The sequence below is a fragment of the Aspergillus puulaauensis genome, chromosome 8 (assembly GCF_016861865.1).
Source record: "Aspergillus puulaauensis MK2 DNA, chromosome 8, nearly complete sequence".
Taxonomy (NCBI): Eukaryota; Fungi; Ascomycota; class Eurotiomycetes; order Eurotiales; family Aspergillaceae; genus Aspergillus; species Aspergillus puulaauensis.
The window spans coordinates 1,414,277-1,438,550 of NC_054864.1; the positions used below are offsets into that span (position 1 = coordinate 1,414,277).

The window sequence follows — 24,274 nt, forward strand, 5'->3', positions numbered from 1 at the left end:
ATAATGCAAGAATCCGCTGGAAGTTGCAAAAAAAAAACCATGCGTGCTACGGCTGAATCTCGGAAGAAGTAGATCGTAAGCTTCAAAGTGACACTTCCATCTTCATGCATGGTCCACATGCAAGCGCACATTATCGAAGGCGTGAGGTCCACAAGACCAAATCGTAAAAGGAGAATTCGTTCATCATGTCAATATATAAGGCAGCCACGCCGCCTTTTACGTCTGCTTCACCCGTTCCCCGGCTTCAGATGCATCTTCATCTGTCGGTGGAACTGTTTGGTGGTCAGGCGTTTCACTCATCTACTCCAATTAGCTTACCACACGTGTTAATGGACTTTTTTGGTTCATGCGACTCACCTTGTCTAGTCTATAGTTAGACATAAGAAGGCTCAACGGAATCAGCGGAAGCGTGGCTATTAGAGCCAATACCAGCAACTTGTTCATCGTCTCTTGATAGGAACGATTGATAGCCGTCCTAACTGGTGTTCCCATTTCATAAGACAAAGCCTTGGTCAGCTTCCCAAAGATCTCCCCAGCTTCGGACTTATATTCGTCAGGGAGGTAAAGGCCAAGCTTGCGCGGGATATTATGGGTCCAGACGGCCCCGGAGATAGCAGCACCTACAGCACCGCCCATCTCCATGGACGTAAGGAACATAGCGGTAGCAGCCGCAACTTCCTGGTGGCTGGCAGATGCTTGCACACCGAGCTGTACAGGGACGTTGAGAAGGCCGCCCCCGGCGCCAACAATGACCTGTGTTCCCAGCACTTGGAGTGCAGAACTACCCTCCTTGCGGCACAGTAACATCAACACCAGTCCCGTTATGTATACAACGCAACCAATAGTCACGTATACACGATAGCGGCGTGTATACTTGATCAGGATAGAAACCCCGAATGCAGCGATGGTCGACGTAAATGCGAATGTCTGCGTAACACGGCCGGCCGTGGAAACGTCGTATCCTTGTACGACTTGTAGGTAGGAGTAGAGATATGGCTGGACCGAGAAGTAAAAGGCCACTGTATTTTATTAATAAAATTCGATCATTGCGGTGTTTGATTTATGGGGTTGAAGCTCACTGAAGTAGAAGAACGCCAAGGTGCATCCTGCAAGTGCAGTCCGCTGTTTGAGAAGATGAAGGGATAGAAGAGGCTTGGGTGCAAGCCTTTTTGAGGTTTCCCAAAAGGGTAGAATTATGAGACAAACAACACCTACCGCAATCATCACGATGATGTTGTTGCTCTTCCACCCATTCTTCGAGTTTGCGGCAAGAGTAAGGGGAACAAGTATCAATGTGACGGCCGCAGAAAGTAGTGTTAGCCCGAATATGTCGAGATCATACCAGGTACGACGGACTATCGCAATAAAACCACGTCGGTGATGCGGCCGTTCTTTTATCAAGTTGAGTCGCTTAGCCTTTCGTTGGTTGAGTAGCAGAGAAAGACCCAACGGGAGAAACGAGGCGGGCAATATGATGGACCACATCCCGTAGCCCCAGCGCCACGAGGTAGCTTGAAGTATCGCATCGGCAATCGTGGGACCGATCCAAACCGTGACAAGAAACGGCATCTCGGGAAGGAGAGCTAAAAGTGCTCTGTTGAGAAGGCTACTGCTATCCGCAATGAAAACTTGCTGAAGGATTTGCAACCCTGTAGAACCAGCAGCGTAGAATATCTGAGCGGAAGCGTAAGTCTGAACATTCGTCGACGCAGCCATTTGAATATATCCGAGGACGTATATCAGAATGCTTAGGCAAAATGCTTCGAATCGGCCAAAAACGTCGGCTATCTTTGCCATCGGTGGTTTGATAACAGCTAGGAGTAATTCGTCAGTATGTCATAGCTAAAGATCCCAAAGCACATACCATTGACAACATTTTGGACCACAAGAACCGTAGATATCAAAGAATGTTTACTGAATGAACTGGTCGCATAAGCGGAGAGCGACATTATCGTCTGGCCCTCCAGAGAAGTACAAAAGGCCATGAGGAAAATACTGGTAATCAAGTTAGCCTGAACCAATACAACCAACCTGCGCCACCAATGTCACAAGAGTTTTGTATAGACGCACCTGATATAAGCTATGATCAGTGTTCGGGTTGTCCATGTAAGGTTGATGGCCTCGATTTTCCTCACACCCTCTTGGACTGAATCAATAGACGATTTATCATCACCGTCGCTCACATATCCCTCCGTAAGGAGACGGTCTCCTTCATCCTCAGTATCTCGTCTCATGTCGTCGAACGTTCCATATGCGGTTGCGCCGGGTTCAAGTAGGGGCATTTCGAGACGGTTATATATGATGGGGAGGATGGACAATAAGTCAGTCTAGTTCTATATTTGTCCATTTATTGAGACACGAAGTTGTATATTGATCGGTGAGTAGGGGAAGGATGTCTGAGCGGTAAGACGGTGGGCGAGGGGGTCAAGGTCGAGTAAACGGGATCAGGCGTGAAAGAAAATATGCGCAGTCAAATCCTCAAGTGGCAGCGCAGAGCTATTAAGCTGCAATCTGAGCCAGCCAGATCCACCTGGAGAGGTAAAAAAAGAAATACACCAGCCAACAAAAAGGGGTGTATGAGTGGATGGGAGAAAAAGCAATATCGCGGCGATACGAAATGAGAACACCCAAGCTGACGGTGAGCTTTCAAGCGCCGAGAAAGCATCGGTTAGGTATTAAAATACAGCGAAACAGATCACGAGTAATCAGGCTGACCAGCAGAGGTACACAAGGTCACAAACGCGCGAGGCACCCAGAGGTTCCCGTCATGCAATAAACAGCCTCCTTGTCCTTGGGCTTGAACTTGCAGCGTTGACCACGGCCGGACCCACGATCGTCAAGCGCACGTATGCAAGTCGGTGGTTCTGGGTTAGCCTATGGGCTTGACGCCCGAGGCTGAGTTGGGATTTGAATACGTATATTGAAATCAACCAACGACTGAAGGTGAAGAAATAGGCTGCGGGGCCCCTTCAGAAGTCGGAAATTGACAAGAAATCGAGAGTCAACCATGGGCGCATTCTTGATTTATCATCTCGTAAAACTTGTGGAACGCGATGCCGGCTGGTGCTCTTGTTGTATTGTTGTCTTGAGCGTCAAGGGGAATGCAGGGTGCAGGGTGCGCTGTGCAAGGACCGACGGAGAAGGCGGCTGTGACTCTGAGGGTCGTGGTGATGAGGCGGAGAGTGAGTGGCAAAACAGAATGCACCCCCCATACAGTGGGGAAACGGGAGACCGGCAAGCCAGGGCAGCCAGGCGACGGCCCCGGCGCACCCTGGATAGACGGATTGGACACACGTGATCCGTAGTCGGCCCCTTGATGACTCGAATTACGACGGAGAGTCATGCCACTCGAGTCGGCGATTTTCTTGATTCTACTATGAGATGCGACTACCTTGTGCAACGCACTCCCGAAAAACATCCACAGTTCTTGGAGCGTGCATGGACGGCCGGACTAAGATCGCTAGTGTTACAATGTGACGGGCGGAAAGAATCAGATATGATAAGATCACCTGCGTGATATCGGGGACCATCGGACCAAACAATTGTAAGCTTCATCTGTAACCGCTTTCCAATTTCTTCATCTGCAGTTCTCAGTTTTTGGCCAGGGAAGCCATCTCTAAGACACAGGATGGAACTGAAATACGAGACGGGTTATGGGGTTGACTCATAATTTTTGAGATCAGACCTGCCTGGCCCCTTGCAGGACAATTCAGCATCTCTTCCAAGTTCCAACTTCGCATGACGAGCAGAATGATGTTGCGCGATCGTCCCGGCCCCAACGACGGGAAACCCCAAGATCAACCTCGATGATTTGATCATTCATGATCAAATACCCACTTTTTGTCTCGCATTGACCGATTTGTACCGCCAGGCTCGGGCGGTCCAAAAAAAAAAAAAATGACTGTGATATTGTTGTGCTGTTGAAGCCTCCAAGGGTGCTCAGAGACGAGGCAAAAGAAAAAAAATAAAATAAAATAAAAAATTCGAAATGCATCGCGATTTCATTAATATCATGCTTCAAGAGTATCCATGTGAGATCAGATCGTTTCCGGACTGTCGGACTTGTGCAAACTGCAGAGCGCCGCTGCCGCGAAAGCCGCTATCCCCAAGCTCTGCATTCCTCTCTGGGCCCCTCCCAGATCTCAACTCCACTTCTTTTTTGCTAAACCAGCTTCACCGTCAGCCCAGGCTCGTTGATGCCTAATATTCACCACTCCGTTGGCCTATGCCCATGATTTCCGTACCCACAACTTCTCTGAAGCCGTGCAGAGGAAGATCGGGCTGAGATCGTTGTTTCCTAAAAATGGAGAAGAGCAAAATGCGGTCAAAGACTCAAAAAAAATCTTCACCAATAACTAATACAACAGTCCTCTCCATCGATAGTTACGGCCGAGTATAGGCAGTCACAAGGGCAACCTCCGACTCTGACGCAACCCATCAATGTACGGAGCGAACGCAGCCTAGACAAAGAGATTGTTCAAGAAAGGTAGGTGAAAGACCGATGAGAGCTCCAGTCACGAGTTCATTGACTACTAGTGGTAAAGCTTTGTCTTATGCCCAGAGTACCTAGTTCATACGTACTTGAAACTGTAGTAACTTTGCAAGCTATCGTAGAGCACTCCTTATATCCACTTATATCCAAGGCCGACAAATATCAACATCAAAGGTCTAGCAAGGACGAAATCTAACAAATGCCGACAATGATTATTTTTTTGTTGAATCCGTCGCATCGATCACCGCGGAAGCGAAATTCACGACCAAATCACCTCCCTCGCCCGATGGCCTCGCCGCGTAGAAACCAATCCAGGTGTCAGTAACGTCCTTTTCAGCAAAGACCCAAGTCACCTCTCGAATCGGCGACTTTTGGATCCCCTCAACGAGGTAAACCCATAAGCTGTCGTCCGGTTCTCTGACAATCTCCAGCGTTGCCCCTGCGCCGCCGGATGGAACTGGAAGCAGACTCCAATCTGCCCATCGATCCTTAGTCACGGTACTCAAATGAGTTTTCCCGTGGGTGAACTCAATGCCAGTCTTGACCCATTTGCGACTCCCGTTGGCCCCGTTAAGAACAAGAATCAGTCCACCCTGGTCGTACTTCTGGCGCCAGTTGGCCGAGAATGCGACTCGGGCACGCCTGAAGCTATCCAGTGTAATGGATTTGTAGAGGATAGGAGCATTGAACCTCTCGGTGGAAGGTGGCTTGGCCCACACGTCCGTCGACGGGGAAGCGTTTATTGTGAACTCTGTGGGGAGAGCTTCGCCACCCGGCACTTTGTCGAGCGAATTCGCGAACGAAAAACCAGCCATTGTGGTCGTATTTGTACTCGCTTTGACTGCAGTGCCAATATAAAGAGCAAAGATGGTGTAGCGGACTCTGTCAATGAGGGGTTAATCGAAAAAAGAGGGGCGTGCGAAATCCATGGGGGACAAAGCAGCAACTAAATACCCTACGTCACTCCAAAGAGCACCACCTTCGAGATTCAAATTACGCCGAAGAACAGAGTCCACAAGCAGTGACTTAGTCTGCTTCAATGAGACAGCAAAGAGCACCAATCACGAACTATGCATGTTGTTTTCCAGGCATCTCGTATGTTATCTTGAAGTTTGGAGTTGAAGTGCGCGTGGAATACAGACTGCGCCTGGTCTGGCGGGCATCTTGCCCCAGAGTGGCAGTCCGCCCAGCTCTCCAACCGGAAACGTTAAACGTCATGGAATAAGCGCTATAGTCAGCGAGGCTGTACCATGGCGTCGTTCTGGTTGAGGCGATCTCAACCGCGCAGGCTCATCGTGCTTGTCCACGACCCACCGTCGTCCACTCTGATCAACCTATCCTGCATGCGAGTAAGAAGGCAGGCCGCTGAAGGCACCAGCCAATGTAACAGGCTCCCATGTATGTTGGAGAACGAAAACGCATCTTACTCGGGTGCTGCTGCGCCACACCATATTGTTCGTCGCGAACTCGCGATCGGCCCCCGACTTAGCTGACATAATACAACTCGGGATCCTGACGCGGCCCCAGAAAAGGAGAGCAAAACCGTTGAGGCTGCAAATCTTGGACTCTTCACAAATTTTGAGCCGACCTACCTGATGTTTCCTGCGGATCGACGATTCTAAAATCTGAGGAATGGGTGGTCTTTTTCAGCTGTCTTTCCCGCCTTGACTGTGAGAAAATCGCGTCCTGATTATGTCCTCCCGATTACTTCATCCAGACGAGTACGAGTTGGATTTGCGGTCGTCCATCGACTCCCAGGGCACCTTCGATCTCGATGACGCCGACTTCGAGTCACAGTCGGTCCCTAGTCGCAGCAAATTTCTTGACCGCGCACCTCTAATATCACGTATCTTCGGCTCAAATTACGCCACCGGATATCGTCGTCTGAATGTCCCGAAACCTTTCGCTAGAACCTCGAGATGGGGGAAGTGCTACCGGCTCTGCTTGAATCGTCGTGTATGGTTCTACATCCAGAGCTTTTTTGGTATTATATTCGCCCTCTTAGTTCTAGCAACCACGTTTTTCCCTTCCTATTCTCGGCCGCCTCCACATTATGCCACTCTTCGCAATACCGTCCAAAAATCAACCTCTCTCGGTCGAGGCAATCCTCGTAACGAGAAAATTTTCATCGCCGCTAGCTTATACGATCGTGACGGGGATATAGCGGGGGGCTTGTGGGGCCAGAGTGTTCTGAAACTGATCGATTTACTCGGTCAAGAGAACGTATATTTAAGCATTTACGAAAATGATAGCGGATCAGCAGGCGCAGGCGCGTTGCGAGACCTTGAGGCACATGTTCCGTGCAATAATTCGATTGTATACGAGGACAGTTTGGATTTAGACCGTTTGCATTCCGTGACCGTCCCTGGTGGATCGAAACGGATAAGGCGCATTGAATACTTGGCTGAGGTCCGGAACCGAGCCCTACGACCCTTAGAGGCACACAAGAAGATGCAGTTTGATAGGCTGTTGTACCTGAACGACGTTGCTTTTGATCCTGTTGATGCACTTCAGCTTCTATTCTCTACCCATGTTGACGACAATGGAATCGCACGGTACCGGGCTGCCTGCGCTGTTGATTTCATCAACCCATTCAAGTTTTACGACACTTATGCGACGCGGGACCTGCAAGGGTTTGGCATGGGCCTTCCTTTCTTCCCCTGGTTTTCTAATGTAGGCGATGGGCAGAGCCGCAAGGATGTTCTATCTGGAACCGATTCTGTCCGGGTTCGCAGCTGCTGGGGAGGGATGGTTGCATTCGATGCTCGGTTCTTTCAACTTCCGACTGCAGGGCCTGATCGAGACCATCCTCTCCGGTTCCGCGCATCGAACGATGCATTTTGGGAGGCTTCTGAATGCTGCCTTATACATGCAGATATTCAAGATGTCCCAATCAATCCTGAGGAGATTACGGACACCGGGGTTTATATGAACCCGTTCGTGCGGGTGGCATACGACAGTCGGACATTGTCATGGCTAGGGTTCACCCGTCGACCCGAGCGGCTTTATACCCTCATCCACAACATCTTAAACCCTCTGGTTTCCCTGCCACGGTTCAACCCTCGACGCACCGAGGTGCCCGGCCAACGTGTTACGGAAACTGCTTGGGTTCCGGATGAGAATGACGATGGCGGGGGCTCGTTCCAGGAAGCTAAACGGATAGCCTCGAACGATGGCTTTTGTGGACGCCCGGGGCTCCAAGTGATTGTCGAAGACCGTCAAGAGGGCGAGGCTGGTTGGGAGTCTATCCCAGTTCCGACCTAGGATATAGTATGGCCGAAGGCGAGCTCTGTATGTAGTATCTTGGTTTAATTGTATGTGAAACGGATAATTCACCCTTGTCTATATGATGATCCTGCAATAAATAGAGATTTCAGATGCAAACTTTTCCAAGCCGCGAGCTGCTAGCCTTGCCATGTTGCAATTTGACAGAACTTGTTATTCTAGTGCTTCTTTCTTACTAGTCTTCATCCTCATTTCTATATTTGCTTCACGGGAGGTCTGGATTTATAGAACTCTACCTTTAAAGGAAGTGTTCCTTTTTCATTGCTTAATTAGAGATATAATTAATTATACCAGGTAAGGTTATGTTCTTCTCCTTGCTTTCTACTCTGGGGTTAAGAACTCTAGAGCGCGGCAAGAAGATAGCGCAGCGAGCAAAGCTGTTCTTGCTTCACATACTTTTATTTCTTTCACTTCTTATTTTCTTCATTCCCTCTTTCACCTTTATCTGAATTCTCAAATCCTTGCCTCTTCTCACAAAATGGCTCTAGGGAAACGTTTTGCTGAGCTTACTGGCCTGAACATTACAGATATTATCCACAACGTCGTCGAAGCAGTTGCAGAAAGGACTGCTTACAGTCTGGAGGATAGCCAACACGCTCCCATGAAAGGGAACCGTGACACCCATCCCGGTGTTTGCCAGGTCAGTTCTCTCCTGTCTCTCAGCGGTGATTACTTGCTCAATTCCCCTCTTTCCCTCACACAAGCTGTTCTCAACCCCAAACAAACAAGACTGACAGCAGAACACAACCTCTCAGCAGACTCTCGGCAGAGAAAATAATACCACTCGCCTTCCCTCTCTCTCTCCTCGCTCTCCCCCAGCCCCTCCCGTTCCACACCTACCGCACCACAACACTTCTCGTCCCGCTTCAGCGATGAAATCAGTGGCTATGGACCCCCCGGTTGCTGATGTCGATGATACGGCTGCCTTCATGGCAGCTGCCCGGTCATTCAAGCTCGAAAAGGAGTATGGCAAGCCCCCTGCTATCTCTGAAGACGCGTCATCCGAACAAGAAGGTTCCCAGGCCCCCTTCGAGACAACTGAAGACGCGGATGTGCCTACTACTTATACCTATGACGAACCTATGGGTACACTATCTTTATAGCATTCTTTTTTTTTTTTCAAGATGTAATTGTTAACTCTCCTTGTAGGAACTCACGAGCCTGGAGTAGGCGACGCGAATGAAGCTTTTAACAAACCCATGATCGACTTTGAAGCGGACGAGACTGCCACCTCTACTCAAGCCGCAGCTGTTGATTCGCGTGCTCCTACTCCTGAAAGCGAGAAAGCTCAGCCCGAAGAAGAAGAAGAAGACCGTGAACATCTTACCACTTTCTCGTCGTGGGGAACCCCTGCGGCTCGCAACAAACCCGGTATATTAACCATGGCCATACCCCTCTTTTGTACACTCTATACTAACGCAGTCCTATTTCTTCTCATCTAGCTGCCCAAGTCAGGCGGGTTATCATCAAAAACCTCCCTCCTTCTTGGAGCACCGCTGACAAGGTCCTGTCACTGGTGCATGGTGGTATGGTTGAGAGCGTTTCTATTACCCCGACTGGGAATGCTCATGTCTTGTTCTGCGACCCTGTCTCGTGCAAGGCTTTTTACGACAAATACCCGAATGGGATTGATCTGGACAAGGAGAGAAAGTTCACAATCTTCGTGGACCGCGGTGAAGATGTTGATGTGATCAGTTCGCAGCTCTCGTTCCACCTGTCTGTCGGTTCGACTCGCGTCGTTCGTGCAGTCGGTGTAGATATGGGAGCCACAATGAAGGAAATAGTCGAGATCGCCACTGCCAACCACCGCAAGGTTGAAAAAATCATCGACAGTTACGTTCCCGGATATGTAAGTCAATCCATTTTTAATCGGCAAGTGTTCGACTGACGTGAGTACAAAGCCCCGCTCCGTAAGTTTTCGCTTCTGCAGCATCGACGATGCCGTCCGTTTTCGTGCTTTCATAATCCGCAATGAAGATTGGGAGCACTGTAACGTGCAGTATGCCACTGACCCGTAAGTCTTCGTGTTGGTGATGGGGATCCTACTGTTTCCGAGATGTCAAGCTAACACGACTCGGTAGATGCGAGGTGGCGACCGGATATCACGCCGATTGAACCTATCCAAACGCGATTGCCCGTGGCCATAGTCAAATGGTATACATAATGGCAACCGAACATGTTTATTGATTTTAATGTGACAGCTTGAAGGCGAAGGTCTCCTGTATCTACAGTAGCTGAATGAACACATCATCGTTTTTCTTAACAGGAACTCTTGCAGTGTATCTTCTCATAAACAACAGGCGTGATATTACTCTTTCGCCAGCCCAAGCGCGACAACACCCTCCATTAAGTGTGTCATCTTCAGGCCAATCCTTGCGTATAATCCGCGAGGTAATCTAAGCCACGGCCCCCCAGGATTTGGCGAGTCACCAAATTAATATATCAGAGCAAGATCCTTCGGGGCCTTCAGGCCTCCCACCGGGCCAGCCCGTGGTGTCTGTAGGTACCTGGATCTTGCGAGTAGTAGTATTACATCGACGATTTATTTTTTTTTTTTTTTTTTTTTTTTTTTTTACAAAAGGCTTCGATTATGGCTGGTTGGTGGTTCTTGTAGTGACGAGAGATGGCTTGGAATATCATGCTTTTCGGCGTTGCAGCAGTTCGTTTCTTACTACTCTCCCAATTTGCGGTTATGGGGATTTGGGGGCACTGTATGCATGACTTGAAAAGTTTGCGCTCTCGGGGGCCTCGTTTGTAACTTGGTGGTTGCATGATGATTGAACAGCAGTCAGCATCTATAGAATCCATGATGTTATATGTATATATATATATATATATAGTTATATTTTAAGGCCGACGAACAACACACGTCTGCAGTGCCGACAGCGCGAATCATGTATGATCGGCGACTCGAATCTCTCCGATAATAATAAATATTGTTAAGTGAGAAATATTCATGAAGATATTTCAAGAGCTTTTTCAAGTTGCGATAATGCATTCCGTAGCCTGAAAGATACCACGCAGTAGTAAGCACAGAGAGTACCTTGCTAGGAGTACAAACCAGTGGTGGTATGGTACAATATGATACAATATAATACCGAGAAGACTTACGGGAGAGACTAGTTGCATTCACATTGACCTCGCTCCACAATCTCAAATCGTCAAAGCGGTGCCACACCCCGGGGGAAATTCTACAGCATCAGCTGTTCAGATCTGCTACCTAGGTAAGTAGGTATGCTCCTCGTGCCTTGAATTCGAAGACTTTGGATCGAGTGGGGCATCCCCTCTGTGGGTATTCTTTCGAAGCTCGTGAGCAGCAGACACGAAGTCGCTAAGGATTTTCCACCACCAAATCCGAGGTAGACAGTGCTTGCCAGGTTAGTCTTTACCCTTGACTTATGACGTAACGTATCAGTGACTGGCTGAGCGACCGAAGACCAATTGATAGGTTCTTTATGCACCGAAAGACGACAGAGTTTTCGATAGACGTGGACCTTGACAAGGCCGTTTTGCCAACCGTGCAAATAGTCCGACTGTTACTAGGTATGGCAACTGGTAACTCTTGGGTGGAGAGCGGGGAGGCTAGAACCAGGCGGAGATCCCCGATGAAGAACAAAGACTCGCAGTGTCGCACCTCGAGGTGGTCCTTGCAGGGCGAGCCAGTCCTATGTTCGGATTTACTCCTGGCGATATTGTCACCATCATTATTGGCAATATTATATGGAGAGGAAGTAAGCCGACTCGAATCCATGGTTACGGTTGAGATATAGTGTTTTCGGATTACCTCGGACATCTCATAGGTACTGGGTTCGCACCAATAATGAGGATTCGTTTTTGAAAGAGCATGGATTCTTTGCCTCTGCAGATACGGCTTTGCTTCTTTGCCCTATCATAGCGAGATGAAGGAGATGAATCTCTGGAGGATACGATTCCTGGCAAAATAGTTTCGCACCAGCCGCCCTCGCCTGCAGCAAGAATACGACGTACTACGTTTTTTCAGACTCAGGACCCGACAGTCTGGGTGAAGGTGTGATAGCCAGGCATTAGCACACCGTAAGTCAACTTTGGGCAATTCCACTGAGGGGTTTTGTGCCTTCTTTTCCCGAAAATTGACTCTAATAATATCTCAGCAGAAAGAGTTCACGCGGCATACCGTGCATCGGCCAGTTTCGAAAGATGAAGCCATGAAGATGGGATATACTCCAGATATAGCCACGCCAATTAACTAGCTGACTATTCTTCAGCACGTCTGGTTACGTAACTAACTTCATCACGGAAGGAGCTAGTCAGTCTCCGGGTTTGACTGCTGCCTTGGCACCTTGAGAAGCGACTCGCGAGGAGAATAATCGCTGGCAGGTGGAGCAGATCTTCGTCGTACGGAAGAATGAAACTGAGCAGCTGAGCAGTGGCCACTGGCCACTGACGATTGATGACACTTGTTATTTTGCTGACGATCCAAGGTTAATCATCCCAGAAGCAGGTTAATCCTTGTTATTCCACCAAAGAGATTAATCTGCCCATGCTCCCCTTTGTTTTCATTGCTCCGTGCTCACCCTCTTTCTCCAAGCGAAGAGCCAATTGGGGTACATAATCCTCCAGATCCGATGCTCTTTTTGCCTCTCCGAGTTAAGGTGCTCCAGCATGACTCATGAGTCGATGTCCACGGGATAACCCCGTGGCTGACCTTGTTTGACGACCGCACGGGTTAATTTATAGTAACAAGAGTGGAAGTTGACCCCCGAGTGTCTCTGATTACAGGTCTCAAACGAATACGATAGTCTCTCAATCATTTATCTTCCGGTCAATTCAAGAAATGCTCTCCAGAGTCTCCACCGATGCGACGGACTCACGGGATGTTCCAGCCCGTAAGCGCTCTGCCAACACTGATCAACGGCTTCCTCTGTGACATTTATACTCCGCACACCACAAAATCCGTCTCTGATAACCCGGCTGCGAGTTGTATAGACCTAATATGACCCGAAAAGTTGCTTGTCAGCTGTGCCGCTGTGGGCTCTGTTGCAACGATCGACTGAATGCGGTAAACGTAGGGCATTTGAATACGACTTGCCCAATAACATAGCCTTGCGTTATGATTGATCTCGAGTATCAAAAGCCACGATGTATCCGTGAGAACCTAATATCCAATCACAGATATAGAAGGAACCAACAGCGCTTGAGGCTTCTTTGTCAAAATGAAGCGCATCATGCTTGTTTCCACCTGACACGCCTATCTTATGTATGAAGGCTGTGCCGCACCAAAAACGGTAAACGCTCTTCATGCCTAATAGGGGCTCAGGGCGATGAACAACTTACCAGGGGGCTGCGGCTGCGCAAAAGTCCTTGCCTGCTTGCCCGACCTCCTGATGCAATCATGAACCAAGGGCGCAGTGTTTGCTGTTGTTGCTGCCAAAGATTAGAGTATGATCGGCGAAAATGAGGAGCGAACGAGCAGGAACTTGGCACAAACGGGGCAACTGGTCTTTTGGCTCTTTGAGGCTTGATAAGCCAGTACTCGTAGTCAGCATAAGCCATGGCCCGTAGTAGAAAGGTTACATTGGACGACCCCCTTTGTGCCTTGGGGGCTTGTTCCAGAAACCGGCAGCACAGGAGCAGCGAGCTCAGTTGAAGGAAATCGTGCCCTGGTCATCATTTCGGAATGTCAACCGAGAACTTCTGCGGTCGTGCTCAGGCGGCTGTTCTCCGGGAAAACATCTCTATACTAAAATGTCAATCAAGTTCTCAATATTGAGTATTTCCCAAAAGACTTTTCCTAACTGTTAAGTAACCAGGCTAATCGGCCAAAGATTCGTCCTTATTGCTATTAAGGACCTGCAAAACACCGAGTTCGGATTTGCAATCGCAGAATGGTCACAGCACTTTCTGAACCTGGCCCTCCGTTAGTATACTTATCTCGCACTGATGACCGAAGATCCAGGCGTCACAGTCCCACACTTCAGTGACATATTGTGGGTTTGATGTGCGATAAGCCAGACCTGGGCACTGGGATTACACCGTCCACTAACTAGCCCAAGCTCATGTGGGAGACATCGTGCCTACCATTTGGGGGCAAAGTTTCAATACGGCCATCATATTTCCGATTTTTAAGCGACCGAGTGGCACCCAAATTTCGAAGTACGATCAAGTAATATCCCGTGGTTCACCAACGATAAATCCTTCTAGAGACCGATGCCAGGATAGGATACAGAGCGGCCACCGAGCCCCTCCGTCGCCGAAAAGGTAGTTTCATGCGCGGGCTTAGCTTAACTTCGCCTGGCCTGGCCTGGCCTAGCCTACCGGTAGTGTAGTGGGTGGCCAGTGGCCACTGCCACAGTGTCACCAAGTGTCACCTCGTCGCCCTGAAGGATTTGCATGACGAACTGGCCCCCAAACCCCATATTGCTGGGTCGGCCTCGTACCCTATTACTGTTGAAGAACCGAGGGCCCGGTCGAAGCCTCGAACAAAACATAGGAGGGCAAAAGGGGACCAAGAAAACTTAATATATTGAGTTCGCATAGGCTAACGCGATACAGGGACAAAAATGAGCCCAGGCATCTTAGCAGGGATCCGTCCGTTCCCATGTCGGACCATTTTATCTATCCGTCCTCTGTATCCGTAGATTCCGTACTCTGCATGCAGTCCCCCGTATATTATAGATCCTATAACTCTGTTTTGCAGTGCTTACGTTGGGGGCTTGTTTGCTGAGGAAGTTGGGGGCGACGCTGGTCCACAGGAAAGTCGAGACTCGAATTACTCTCTTCCCCTGTCTCGTGGGGTCCGGAAAATGGATGTTACACTCGAGTTCTCAACTACCTAGAGCACGGCAGTATGTGGAGGAACAGTTACCGGCGAGACCGTATGGTGTCTGGGCAGCGTAGATTGTCGCAATATTATTGTGGGCACTGGCTTACAGCTGAAGAAAGCCGGGCTGCTGGATTATCATGATTGTAACCCACGATTCCACGAACCTAACGACTGGATTGCACTACTGTTATGGAGTGAGGCTCACCATCTCCGAAACTTGTATTTTGCAAACTGGTGTGCTGTATCAAGATGGCTTACCTGCTGTCTTGACTCTTCAGGGATGGCCTGAGGGTCTGTTGAACCGGGCTTATGTAGATCATAAGGCACCTATGCACATCCACCTCATCCATGGGGGCCGGCCTCCTACTTGAACGGGGTAATGGGAAGAGCTTCCTGGTCCACGTCCTGTGGCTGTGGCGGACCTGTGGGTGATGGATGGCTGCATGTCGAGAGCACTCAGCAAACGGAATCATATGGCCAAATGGGCAATTATGCAACAATGCAGCATAACATGAAGAGTCACATTTCAGGTCTTGCTGAGCTCGCGCTATGATTGATGGCGGCCACCTGCAACAATGAAGAAGCACTGCAAGGGTTCTTCAGCTGAAAAAGCAAATCATAGTACATGTTGGTACCGAACTTATTTTCATGAACTGCCTTGTCTCACCGACAGTCTACCCATCAGTTGTTGCAACAACTACATGCTGTTAGTTAACGAGCCAAGTCCGCTTATTCAGAGACAGAGCCCCCTTGCTGATTCTGATTGCGAGGCATGCAGGAGTGTTAAGAATGTGAGGATTTTGATTGCATTGTGGCAGACGGACAAAGGTCCGTTTGCATCTCCTTGAGTTCTCGGCTCGGCTGCTCTGACTGTCGAGGCGCTCGAGGGCGATGAAGCTGGCTGTGCTGCAGAACCGTTGGATGCTGGGGCCTGGCGAATCGCGATCGGCAGTTCAATGTTGGCATGAAGGGACGGGCGTGTTCCGTCAGTGTGGCCGTGAGCAAAAAGGAATCATTGAATAATAACGGGATCTCCCCGCCCGCTCCGACTTGGGGGGGAAACCGCGGAAACCAGGCGAAATCAAGCGACCCTATTCGCTGTCTCGGGGCTCGTATATTTGCGATTCGAGCTGAGACCCAGCGACCGCAGTGGCCCCCATCACAAAGTGGCTGGAGCTCCCCACGCGAAGATCGAATCGAGCGTTCTGGAAATCGAGCTTTGACCATCCGAGAGGCCTGATTTCGTAATTCGAAGGGCTTAGATGATTGGAGAACCAAATGATGATTCTGTGAAGAGTCGGAGAAGTACTCCGTAACGAAATATCAACTGGAGCCTTTACTTCGACTGAACCTGAACCGCTCGAAGGTCCTACTGGAAGTGCTGAAGATCGGGAACCCACTTCTTCAAAAGTACGAAAGTACGAGGCCTCAAAAGAACGACCAGTTACTGTAACTGTCACTGACCCACTTGCAGTTCCAATCTTGATGTTCATTGTTCACTCTTCAAACGCCGGCCGGAACTGCAGATTGCAAAGCTGTCGCAGTCGCCATCGTCGGTCGGGCCTGGAGACTCAGGCGAGCCTCAGACCGAGCCAAATTCCATGTGACGGTCTCAGATGCCTCACTGCATTGGGCGACACTCCTGGAGCTACGATTCTACGGCCGAGGACAGAATTCCCTTCTTTAGGCTTGTTCTTTGTTCTGCGACTTTGCTCTGTGGCGTCACGTGATCGAAAAGGACTGCGGGTTCGTCTGCGCTGACGAGCGACGGCGGCCCTCTAGCTGTCTAGCAGCCTCTAGCTCGAGCGAGGCTGTGATATTGAAGGGGAAATTGGAACTTTGGTTCGGCAGCTCTGGTGTTTGACTTTGATCCTTCGCCGCTCGGACGGACTGGGTCGCGCTTACTCAAGATGGAAGGAACCAGCATGAAGAAAATCCCTGCGATCTCCGGACCACACTGACCACCTTGGCCATAGACGACAGGCGACAGACGAACGCAGAGTCTGTTCTCCAGAGTCAACCACAGGCCCGCGGCCGATCGCCGATCTGTCTCGCGTATCCTGTTCCGACAGGACAGGGTGATATTTCCTCGGAGGATAGCAAGTTTCTGACGAGTTAAGAATGCCAGCCTGACAGGGCCCCATGCCTCAAGAATCAGCTCCTCGAAGCGCAGGCGCTGCCCTGACTCGCTGGCAACCCTAAGTGGCCCTTTTTTTTTTTTTTTGGCTCTGAAATTTGCATTGTCGATTTCGTGATTCAAGATTGTGATTATTGTGATGGATCCGCCACAGTCGGACTTGCCCGTACTACTGTACCAGACTTTCACGAGGGAACCCCAATCACAAGCTGAATAATAATATAACTCGCCGACCAGAACCCTTTTCAGGCTGAGTGGACTGCGAAGCCTGCCATCCAAAGCTTGCTCTCTCTCTGCGCGTCTTGACTGTGCCGCAATTCTTTGGGCTCCACATCTTCTCCGCCAGGCTGCACCTTTTCTGGCTCTCAGTTGTGACCTGGGAACTTCTGGCAAAGGATCTTGGACCTTGAACTTGGAAAAAATAAAAATGAGGAGTTCTTTGTCAGTGATCGAATGCGGAAACCGATTTTCCAACATAATACGAAGAAAGTTGGCTCGGTCCACCTTTAAATCTGGTGACAAATGCCTTGTGGGGGAGAATGATGGAGGCCGCCTGGAGAGGTTATTGCTTGGAGGTGCAGAAGCAACTCGATAATAGTGATATATTATTGTTCTATACATGGTTAAGCACAGGGCAGCTCAAACGCAGTCAGCAGAATGGGCTGAGTCCTTGCAGGGCCCAAATGCAGGCCGGGAAACAACGGGCAAACGATACATCTTAGATCTTCAGACTCTGACAACCTGAGGGAGTCTGAAACCTTTTCATTTTCCACATGCAGGAATCAGCACCCGAAGCTTGCGAGATGAGATGCAGGTGCCGGGATATTGTATTACAACTTATTTGGTTATTAATTAATTGTTATTATTATTAACTATTTTGGCTGACAATATCAGTGACCAGTGTCAGTTGATCCATTCCAGGTCAACAGGACGATCATGCTTGATTCTGCATAGAGTGTACTCTGTGTCGACGGCTCGCCGCTCTGAGGAGTTTCCCAACTGGGTAACAAGTATTGTCAGAACCGGCTTCATCTTGAATTAACATGACACCCTGCGCTGTTATACGTTGATTAAACCCATTTAGCGTCACTTGTGACGAAATGATTTACAGTGCCAAGCGGGGCCCCAAAGGGTCGTAGCCTGACAGCGTCAGGAAGGGAAAAAGGGAAGAGGATGAGTTGGCAAGCCGCAAGCATGCAGATTAGCATCCAGTCTGCCTGCAGCAAGCATGAGACTTCAGACCTGCAGTTGTGAAGAGTGAGGGCGAAGATTTGTTATTCTTGTGCGCAGGCCCACCCACATCGTGTTTGTGTCAGTCAGCCTGGGCCGCGCTGATTTGCTGCAGGGACCCGACAGACCGGTAAGCTAATGAAGCCACTGCCTGTTGGAGGCCTGTTTCCGCAGCCAATCAGCGGGCGCCGTTCGCGGCTTTTGTTGGTTTTGCCAACCCCCCTCTTGCTCGCTCTCTCAGTCTCAGTCAACCGGACACTCAACTCCGTTTATTCACCTTCCTGTCGCCGGTCTGCCTGGCTTGACCCTGAAGAGTGGGCTTCGGATGAATCGAAGACGTATCCGTTCTCCGGTTTGCAGTCGCTCCACCCCCGTCATGGTCGAGACTGTCGAACAGCCGGAGATGCATTATCTCGAGCTGCTTGTAATTAGCCACTGCGCCATGAAGAAGTCTCCTCGGAGCCTCGCAGCCGGGCAGGAATGCAATTCTCCTCAGCGGGGGCTTGGTATGCGTTGACTGACAGCCGCGAGTCGAGCGCACCTCCTTACCAGGTATTTGTCATTGCGTACCGCAATGCTGGAAAAGAAGTGAATGTGCGATTCCATATTGCAAATGCAAATGCAAATGCGCTGGCTCCGTCGTCGTCGTCCTCATCCTTTTCCGAAGCGATCAGCCCTCGTACCTTCAGGCTGGGTGGGTTTCTTTGTTTGACTGCGGCTCCCGACTCCGATCTGGCTTACTGCTGGCCCACCGTCCCACTTGCGTTCTGACACTCGTCTCCAAACTGTTCCTCGAGTATCACTGCAAGGACGTATTTCAAAATTACAAAGGTGCAGGCCAGTAAATTACCCGATCCAACGGTGGTGTCTGGGGCAAATCCGGCCCTTTTTTGATTTTAAATTAATGATTTGTATTATTTATTATTGACGCTGGATTACTGTTTTATTTTATTTTATTTTAATTATTTCCACCTTATTTTCCAGTTGGCCCTCGCCCTGCTCGTGGACACCGTGGCGAGCCCTCTACAGCTTTTAACTTAAGCATCCCTGCAGTCGGAATAGCATCTTTTCTTCCCATCAACCGACACTCTCTTCTTCCAAGTCAAGGGCCCAGTCAGGTCCCCAGTTTGAAGCCATCATCTAGCCATCTAGCCATCCAGCCAAGCCAGCCAGGGCGAGCACTGATCTCCCCATCTCATCTAGAAGCGCCCTCTTTCCCACTTGGTCCATTGCCGCAGACGCTGCGCATCACACTTCACGACATTCGCCAGCCGGGACCAGGGGCGTCCTCAATCAATCTCTGTGAGAGGTCGACGAGATCCAGGGTTTTGGTACGCTGCATGGGTTCTGCGACACCATCCCAGCACTAACACGACGCTCTGCTCCACCATACCACCTTCTTCACAACCCAACCGGAGCTCTCGTGTCCTGTTGGTGATGGTTCAAACCGAAATCGCCTGAAATAGTCCCGTCTCTTAAGCGCGCCCTCCCCAGTCTCCTCGCCTTCACTCTTCAATCTCCTCTTCACTTGGCCCTTGATAAACCAGCTACCCTCCCACATCTACTCGAGCCGCAGGCACCCCCTCTTAGCTCTTCTGTTGGCTCTCACATATCTTCATAACCAACATGGAATCTCTTGCATCTCGCCCAAGCCGCAGCATGGCAATCGACTCCCTGCTTAACCCCCCAGCAGCGGAGCCCGAGAAACCGGCCTCAAAACTACACTATGGGCCCGGCCCCTTGACCCCCCAATACTCGCCTCTCTACCCACCAAGTCCAAACCAATACTACTACAGCTTCTCTGAAAGCCAACAGCTTCACCAAAACCAACATCTCCACCATCACCACCACCACCACCATCACCACAGCCCCTATAGCCAACATACTCCGTCATCCCAGGACCACCCCTCATTCATGTCCTACCGCCCACGCTCAACAGACTCCTCACCAGAAGCGTACCCACGAGACCGCTACGACTCCGTCTCAAGCAGCTCCAGCACCAACAATGGTGTTTCAGGGGACCGCCGCCGGCCCCCGCGGCCAAAGTACGAGGAAGAAGAAATGTACTTCATTTGGTACCACCGTGTCGACCTCTGCCAGGAGTGGAAGGAAGTCCGCGAGAGCTTCAACTGCCAGTTTCCGAGCCGCCAGCGCCGCGGGTTCCAGGGCATCCAGTGCAAATTCTACCGCTTCATCAAGGAGAAGAAGTGCCCGACGCTCCGGGAGCAGCGGCGCATGCGCGATGGCGAGTTCCTGCGCCAGGAGTCCAGCCCGAGCTTTAATGGTGGTGCGCCGCAGTTTGGCGTTGTCGAATGGATGGGCGTTTGGTATCCGTGGATGAGGGAGGATCGGGAAGAGGTTATGAGGAGGCGGTTGTCGAGGTGATTGATTAATCTTCTGCGCTTCTACGATACCCCTTTTCTCTCTCTCTCTCCTCTCATCTTCTTCACCCGTTGACCTATTTTTCTCTCTCCCTCGCCGATATTCCTTCCTAATAAATACCCCTTTCGACACACCCTTCCAAAACTTCAATTCCTTTTACGGCCGATGATACCTCGATTTACTTCGCTTTACTCCAGTTCTCATCCTCTCATCCACCTCATTTTTTTCCAAACCCCTTATAACCACGGGACGGCGTTGGATTATTTGTTTGGGAAACCCGAGGCCTACATTTTACATATACCTCACTTCCATTTTTTCTACGAACGTATGGCATGCTTCTATGCTCATTGGGAAGGCTCTTTGGATTCTAGCATGCATATGACCCGATACGATACCTATCAATCTCGTTATTTACTATAGTACCTACCATACGATCAATATACACCACTGAATCTGATCCAAAACATCGGAACAACATTTAAAGAAAAACAGTCTAGTAGAATAGGAAAGATATCTCTGTAGCCCAGTACCCCCCGTACTTTACGGAGGGCAGTTGGACAGGGAATCATATCACGTGATTAGCATAGCCCTTGAGACGAGCACTACTTACAACAGACCGATGGTTGGATTGCGTGCTTTGGTTCAGTGACCGCGGGAGGGGAGGATCTTATCCCCGTTGTATGGTTGCACTGTACTCGAGTCTTAGTAGGACTTGTCCATATACTTAGTGCTCCTTACTACTTGCTGCTGCTGCTGCCCAGGGAGTACGTACTTTAATATGGTGTATTGTATGATACCGTATCGTATTACTAGATACTCGCCGAGGTAAGTTGATTGCGAGTACGGATACCTCCGTACGGATATGGACTTACGGGGTTTGCGATCAACAAGACAGACAGGCAAGACAGCCTAAACTAAGGACCTGAGGATAATCCAAACCCACACTTTCAACGGTGAAGGATTGCTGAATTAAGACAATCAAACGAGGATGATGCATCCACCCCCCGCCACTTACCTCAGCCCTCACTCCCTCGGTCTGAAGGTCTTACTCCTTTGGAGTCACCCGAGTCCTGGACGCTGGGCAGTGTGCGTGCGAGGTATGGCTTGGCGCTCAGTATTTCCTTAAAAAGCCTCGGGCAATAACCGCCTATCTCATATCTTAGCCCACCAGGGTGTAGCAGGCACCGGGTAAGGTGGTATAATATGGATCCGTCCCGCGGCCGCCCGTGCAATATCATGCGTATCTGTGAGGGTGACGGATTGAGGATTCAGCTCGTGGTGGGTTGCTAATGCTGCGCCGCTGAAGAATCCATCGATCGAACGAAGGATTTGGATCCCGACTGGAGAAGAAATGTTTAATTCGTTATTTTTTTTTTTTTTTTTTTTTTTTTAATATACGGTGTATATATATTTTTTGACCTTCCCAAAGCAAGGCTTGGGTTTGGTTAAAACTGAATCCTTCATGAATGAGCTATCACTGATCAGGCGTGCAGACCTTTGTCCCCACACAAGTAAGTGACTGTGACGTTGTCACCAACCACGCCATGGGCTTGGGAAATGGGGATAGGAAAAAAAAAAAGTAAAAAATGGCCAAATGGCCCGACCGTATCTGCAGGATGTATTCCTGGGAGTCTTTGTAGGCCGCGTGGGGATTAGAAGGGTTTGCTTCTTGCTATGTTCGAGATCATGGTGGGGAATGGTGTGGCTCGGACCAAGTCAGTTGGTGACCACGAGGTGCACACTTGATAAGGAATTATTGAAGGAATAGAGGATCGATTTCAGCTCAGCCTCGCCGACGACTCGCGCAATTGAGGTTTCCTTTTGCAACGGAACTAGATGATTATTTTTTTGAAGGAGCCGACCCCGCATCGTGAAAGTGAAGTCCTTGCTGGTGACTGACTGATTCATTTGCCGTCCGTCGCATCATGGATCTTTATTCGGCCTAAGGCCCTCGAAGCTGTTTAAGAATGATTGTAGGATCGGCATGACATTTGGAGTCTCCCGTCAAGACTACACCATCGTATGGAGTCCTCCACATATACAGTGTGGTCTCGTCCCGGGAAACGCAATTGTCTTGCTGCATGTCGCTGCAGAAGGAAGTTACGGGCTTGCGGCGCCAGCAAACTTTGTCAGAAGCTTGGGCCTCTCCCAATCTGCCATGAATCCACCTTCTACCAGCTGTCATCGTCAGGCTCCACGTGCGACCGTCCATATCTGTCCCCTCCAGGGCCCTCGCTACCGGAGTCATCCCAGTCGAACTCGTCATCGGAGCGGTCGTGTCGGTACTTCCTGTAGATGGCTGCTGCGTCGTCCTCCTCGTCGTCCCAGGATAGCTCCTCGTCTGGATAGTCATTTGCGGGATTATTCTCCGCTGTCAGGGTAGCATCCGTTAGCTTGCTTCACCGTCTACTTAAAAAGTAATGTCGCGCGTCGTTCCTACTATGTCGTAGTGAAAGGTAGATACTCACCGTTGGAGTCCCCATCTTCGCTATCCCACCTATCCTCATCATCTTCATCCTCCGCAAAGCCCTCCCAATATATTTCATCCTCTGGCGTGATGACGATAACGCCAATATCTTGGCGAGCGTTATCGATTCCGTGGTGCCGCAGCCACGCTTCTTGGTCTAGTTCAAGATCGACGAGGGGGTCCGTCAAAAGACCTTTATCGGGGAGACGATGCCGGATGTACGTATCGTAAACATAGTCCTCGTCGCTGTCACCCCCTTCCTCGCGCTTTGCGGGTGGCATAATAGCTTTGTCTTGTCTCTCCGCTGCTGCTCGTGGCTTATTGGGAGTCCGTGGCTGATATTTCAGCGGAGGTTTGGGCATCGCCGGGCGACTTGTTGTAGAGGAACTCGTATATTGAGTTGCATCTGTTGGCTTTGTCTCCATTTTCCCATCAAGCTCCAGTGCGATCTGCTCAAATTGGCGCGCCAATCGATCCGACTCTTCCTCCCAATTACTTTGACGGGACTGTGCTCCCTTCTCCAGCACCTGGAAAATCTTTTCGTTGGCAGCGGATGCTGCATCTTGGCGCTCTGCTCGCCATTTTTTCTCAGCTTGGTTTACCACCGGTCGCTTCCGGGGACGAGCAGGCGTTGCGCCCTGGGCCAGAGAGTCGGCGGCTTCAACTTGGGCTGCCGCATCCGCAACCATTGACGCCCGCCTTGAATGCGGCTCACGGCGTAGCTTTTCCACCAACACTGCGACGGCACCGTCCGCTCTTCTTTTCTGGACGCCCCCGCCAGTACTGCGTAGTGGTCCCGTAGGCGTGCCATTTCGTGAAATCTGAAAACGACGTATTGAAGACGCTACGCCAGCTGACGAGGCTGGACTGCCTCGTCCACTTGAAGTAGAAGATACAATACCCTCACTGCTTGGTGCTGCATCGCTTTTCTGAGGCACGGTGGCCTGTTTCTCGGAGGCTTTCTTTAGCGGAGAAGGTGATGAATGCAGAGCATTTTTCAGCTTTTCCTCTGCCTGTTTTCGCGCGGCCGCAATTCTTTTCTCTTCACGAAGCTCTGCTCCAGGCGATGTTGCTCTCACCAAAGGAATGGTGCCACCCCCAGCGTTATTAGTGGTCTTCGGCAGATGGATACTGCTCACGGAGCGAGGACTCTTAATAGCTCTCTGCGCAGCTCTGAGATGCGAGGGGCTAGGAGGGTCACTTCCCTGGCCTTCCCTGGCATTGACGGTAACACGTTGGAAGACAAAGTCGGTAAATCGACGCTTTGTCTGATGTAACTCAGATTGTATATCTAGTTTTGAAATTAGTTTTAAAGAAATAAACATGGAGCTCAAGAGTTTGAGCTTCTCCGTCAAAGTCTAACACTGGCCTAGAACTTGAAGTCACTTACACAATGTATCGACAGGCTCTTCCTCTCGGCGCCGTTTGATATTTATTTGTTCGGGGGGCAAGGACATTTCGAAGGCGTAATGACTTAGC

At 50.0% G+C, this 24,274-nt stretch overlaps 6 protein-coding genes across 6 annotated transcripts; 3 read left to right on the plus strand and 3 right to left on the minus strand.

Moving 5' to 3' along the window:
* Window positions 1-216: 216 nt before the first annotated feature.
* mirC (siderochrome-iron transporter MirC) lies at window positions 217-2,282 on the minus strand (the record flags this gene model as incomplete). The annotated part of the gene is made up of 5 exons (XM_041696855.1): window positions 217-300; window positions 358-1,019; window positions 1,080-1,814; window positions 1,865-1,995; window positions 2,071-2,282. The coding sequence occupies 5 exons, from the start codon at window positions 2,280-2,282 to the stop codon at window positions 217-219; spliced, it is 1,824 nt and encodes a 607-aa protein (XP_041562444.1).
* A 2,422-nt stretch (window positions 2,283-4,704) lies between these two features.
* On the minus strand, window positions 4,705-5,307 carry APUU_80562A (uncharacterized protein; the record flags this gene model as incomplete). The annotated part of the gene is made up of 1 exon (XM_041696856.1): window positions 4,705-5,307. The coding sequence occupies one exon, from the start codon at window positions 5,305-5,307 to the stop codon at window positions 4,705-4,707; it is 603 nt and encodes a 200-aa protein (XP_041562445.1).
* An 877-nt stretch (window positions 5,308-6,184) lies between these two features.
* Window positions 6,185-7,756, plus strand: APUU_80563S (glycosyltransferase family 69 protein; the record flags this gene model as incomplete). Its single annotated transcript, XM_041696858.1, has 1 exon — window positions 6,185-7,756. The coding sequence occupies one exon, from the start codon at window positions 6,185-6,187 to the stop codon at window positions 7,754-7,756; it is 1,572 nt and encodes a 523-aa protein (XP_041562446.1).
* A 622-nt stretch (window positions 7,757-8,378) lies between these two features.
* Window positions 8,379-9,892, plus strand: APUU_80564S (uncharacterized protein; the record flags this gene model as incomplete). Its single annotated transcript, XM_041696859.1, has 6 exons — window positions 8,379-8,417; window positions 8,536-8,863; window positions 8,927-9,148; window positions 9,220-9,626; window positions 9,679-9,791; window positions 9,859-9,892. 6 exons carry the CDS (start codon window positions 8,379-8,381, stop codon window positions 9,890-9,892), a joined length of 1,143 nt encoding a protein of 380 aa, XP_041562447.1.
* Window positions 9,893-19,572: 9,680 nt separating this feature from the next.
* Window positions 19,573-20,331, plus strand: APUU_80565S (uncharacterized protein; the record flags this gene model as incomplete). The annotated part of the gene is made up of 1 exon (XM_041696860.1): window positions 19,573-20,331. The coding sequence occupies one exon, from the start codon at window positions 19,573-19,575 to the stop codon at window positions 20,329-20,331; it is 759 nt and encodes a 252-aa protein (XP_041562448.1).
* A 2,168-nt stretch (window positions 20,332-22,499) lies between these two features.
* On the minus strand, window positions 22,500-24,252 carry APUU_80566A (Iwr1 domain-containing protein; the record flags this gene model as incomplete). The annotated part of the gene is made up of 3 exons (XM_041696861.1): window positions 22,500-22,699; window positions 22,797-24,086; window positions 24,186-24,252. 3 exons carry the CDS (start codon window positions 24,250-24,252, stop codon window positions 22,500-22,502), a joined length of 1,557 nt encoding a protein of 518 aa, XP_041562449.1.
* Window positions 24,253-24,274: the final 22 nt, after the last annotated feature.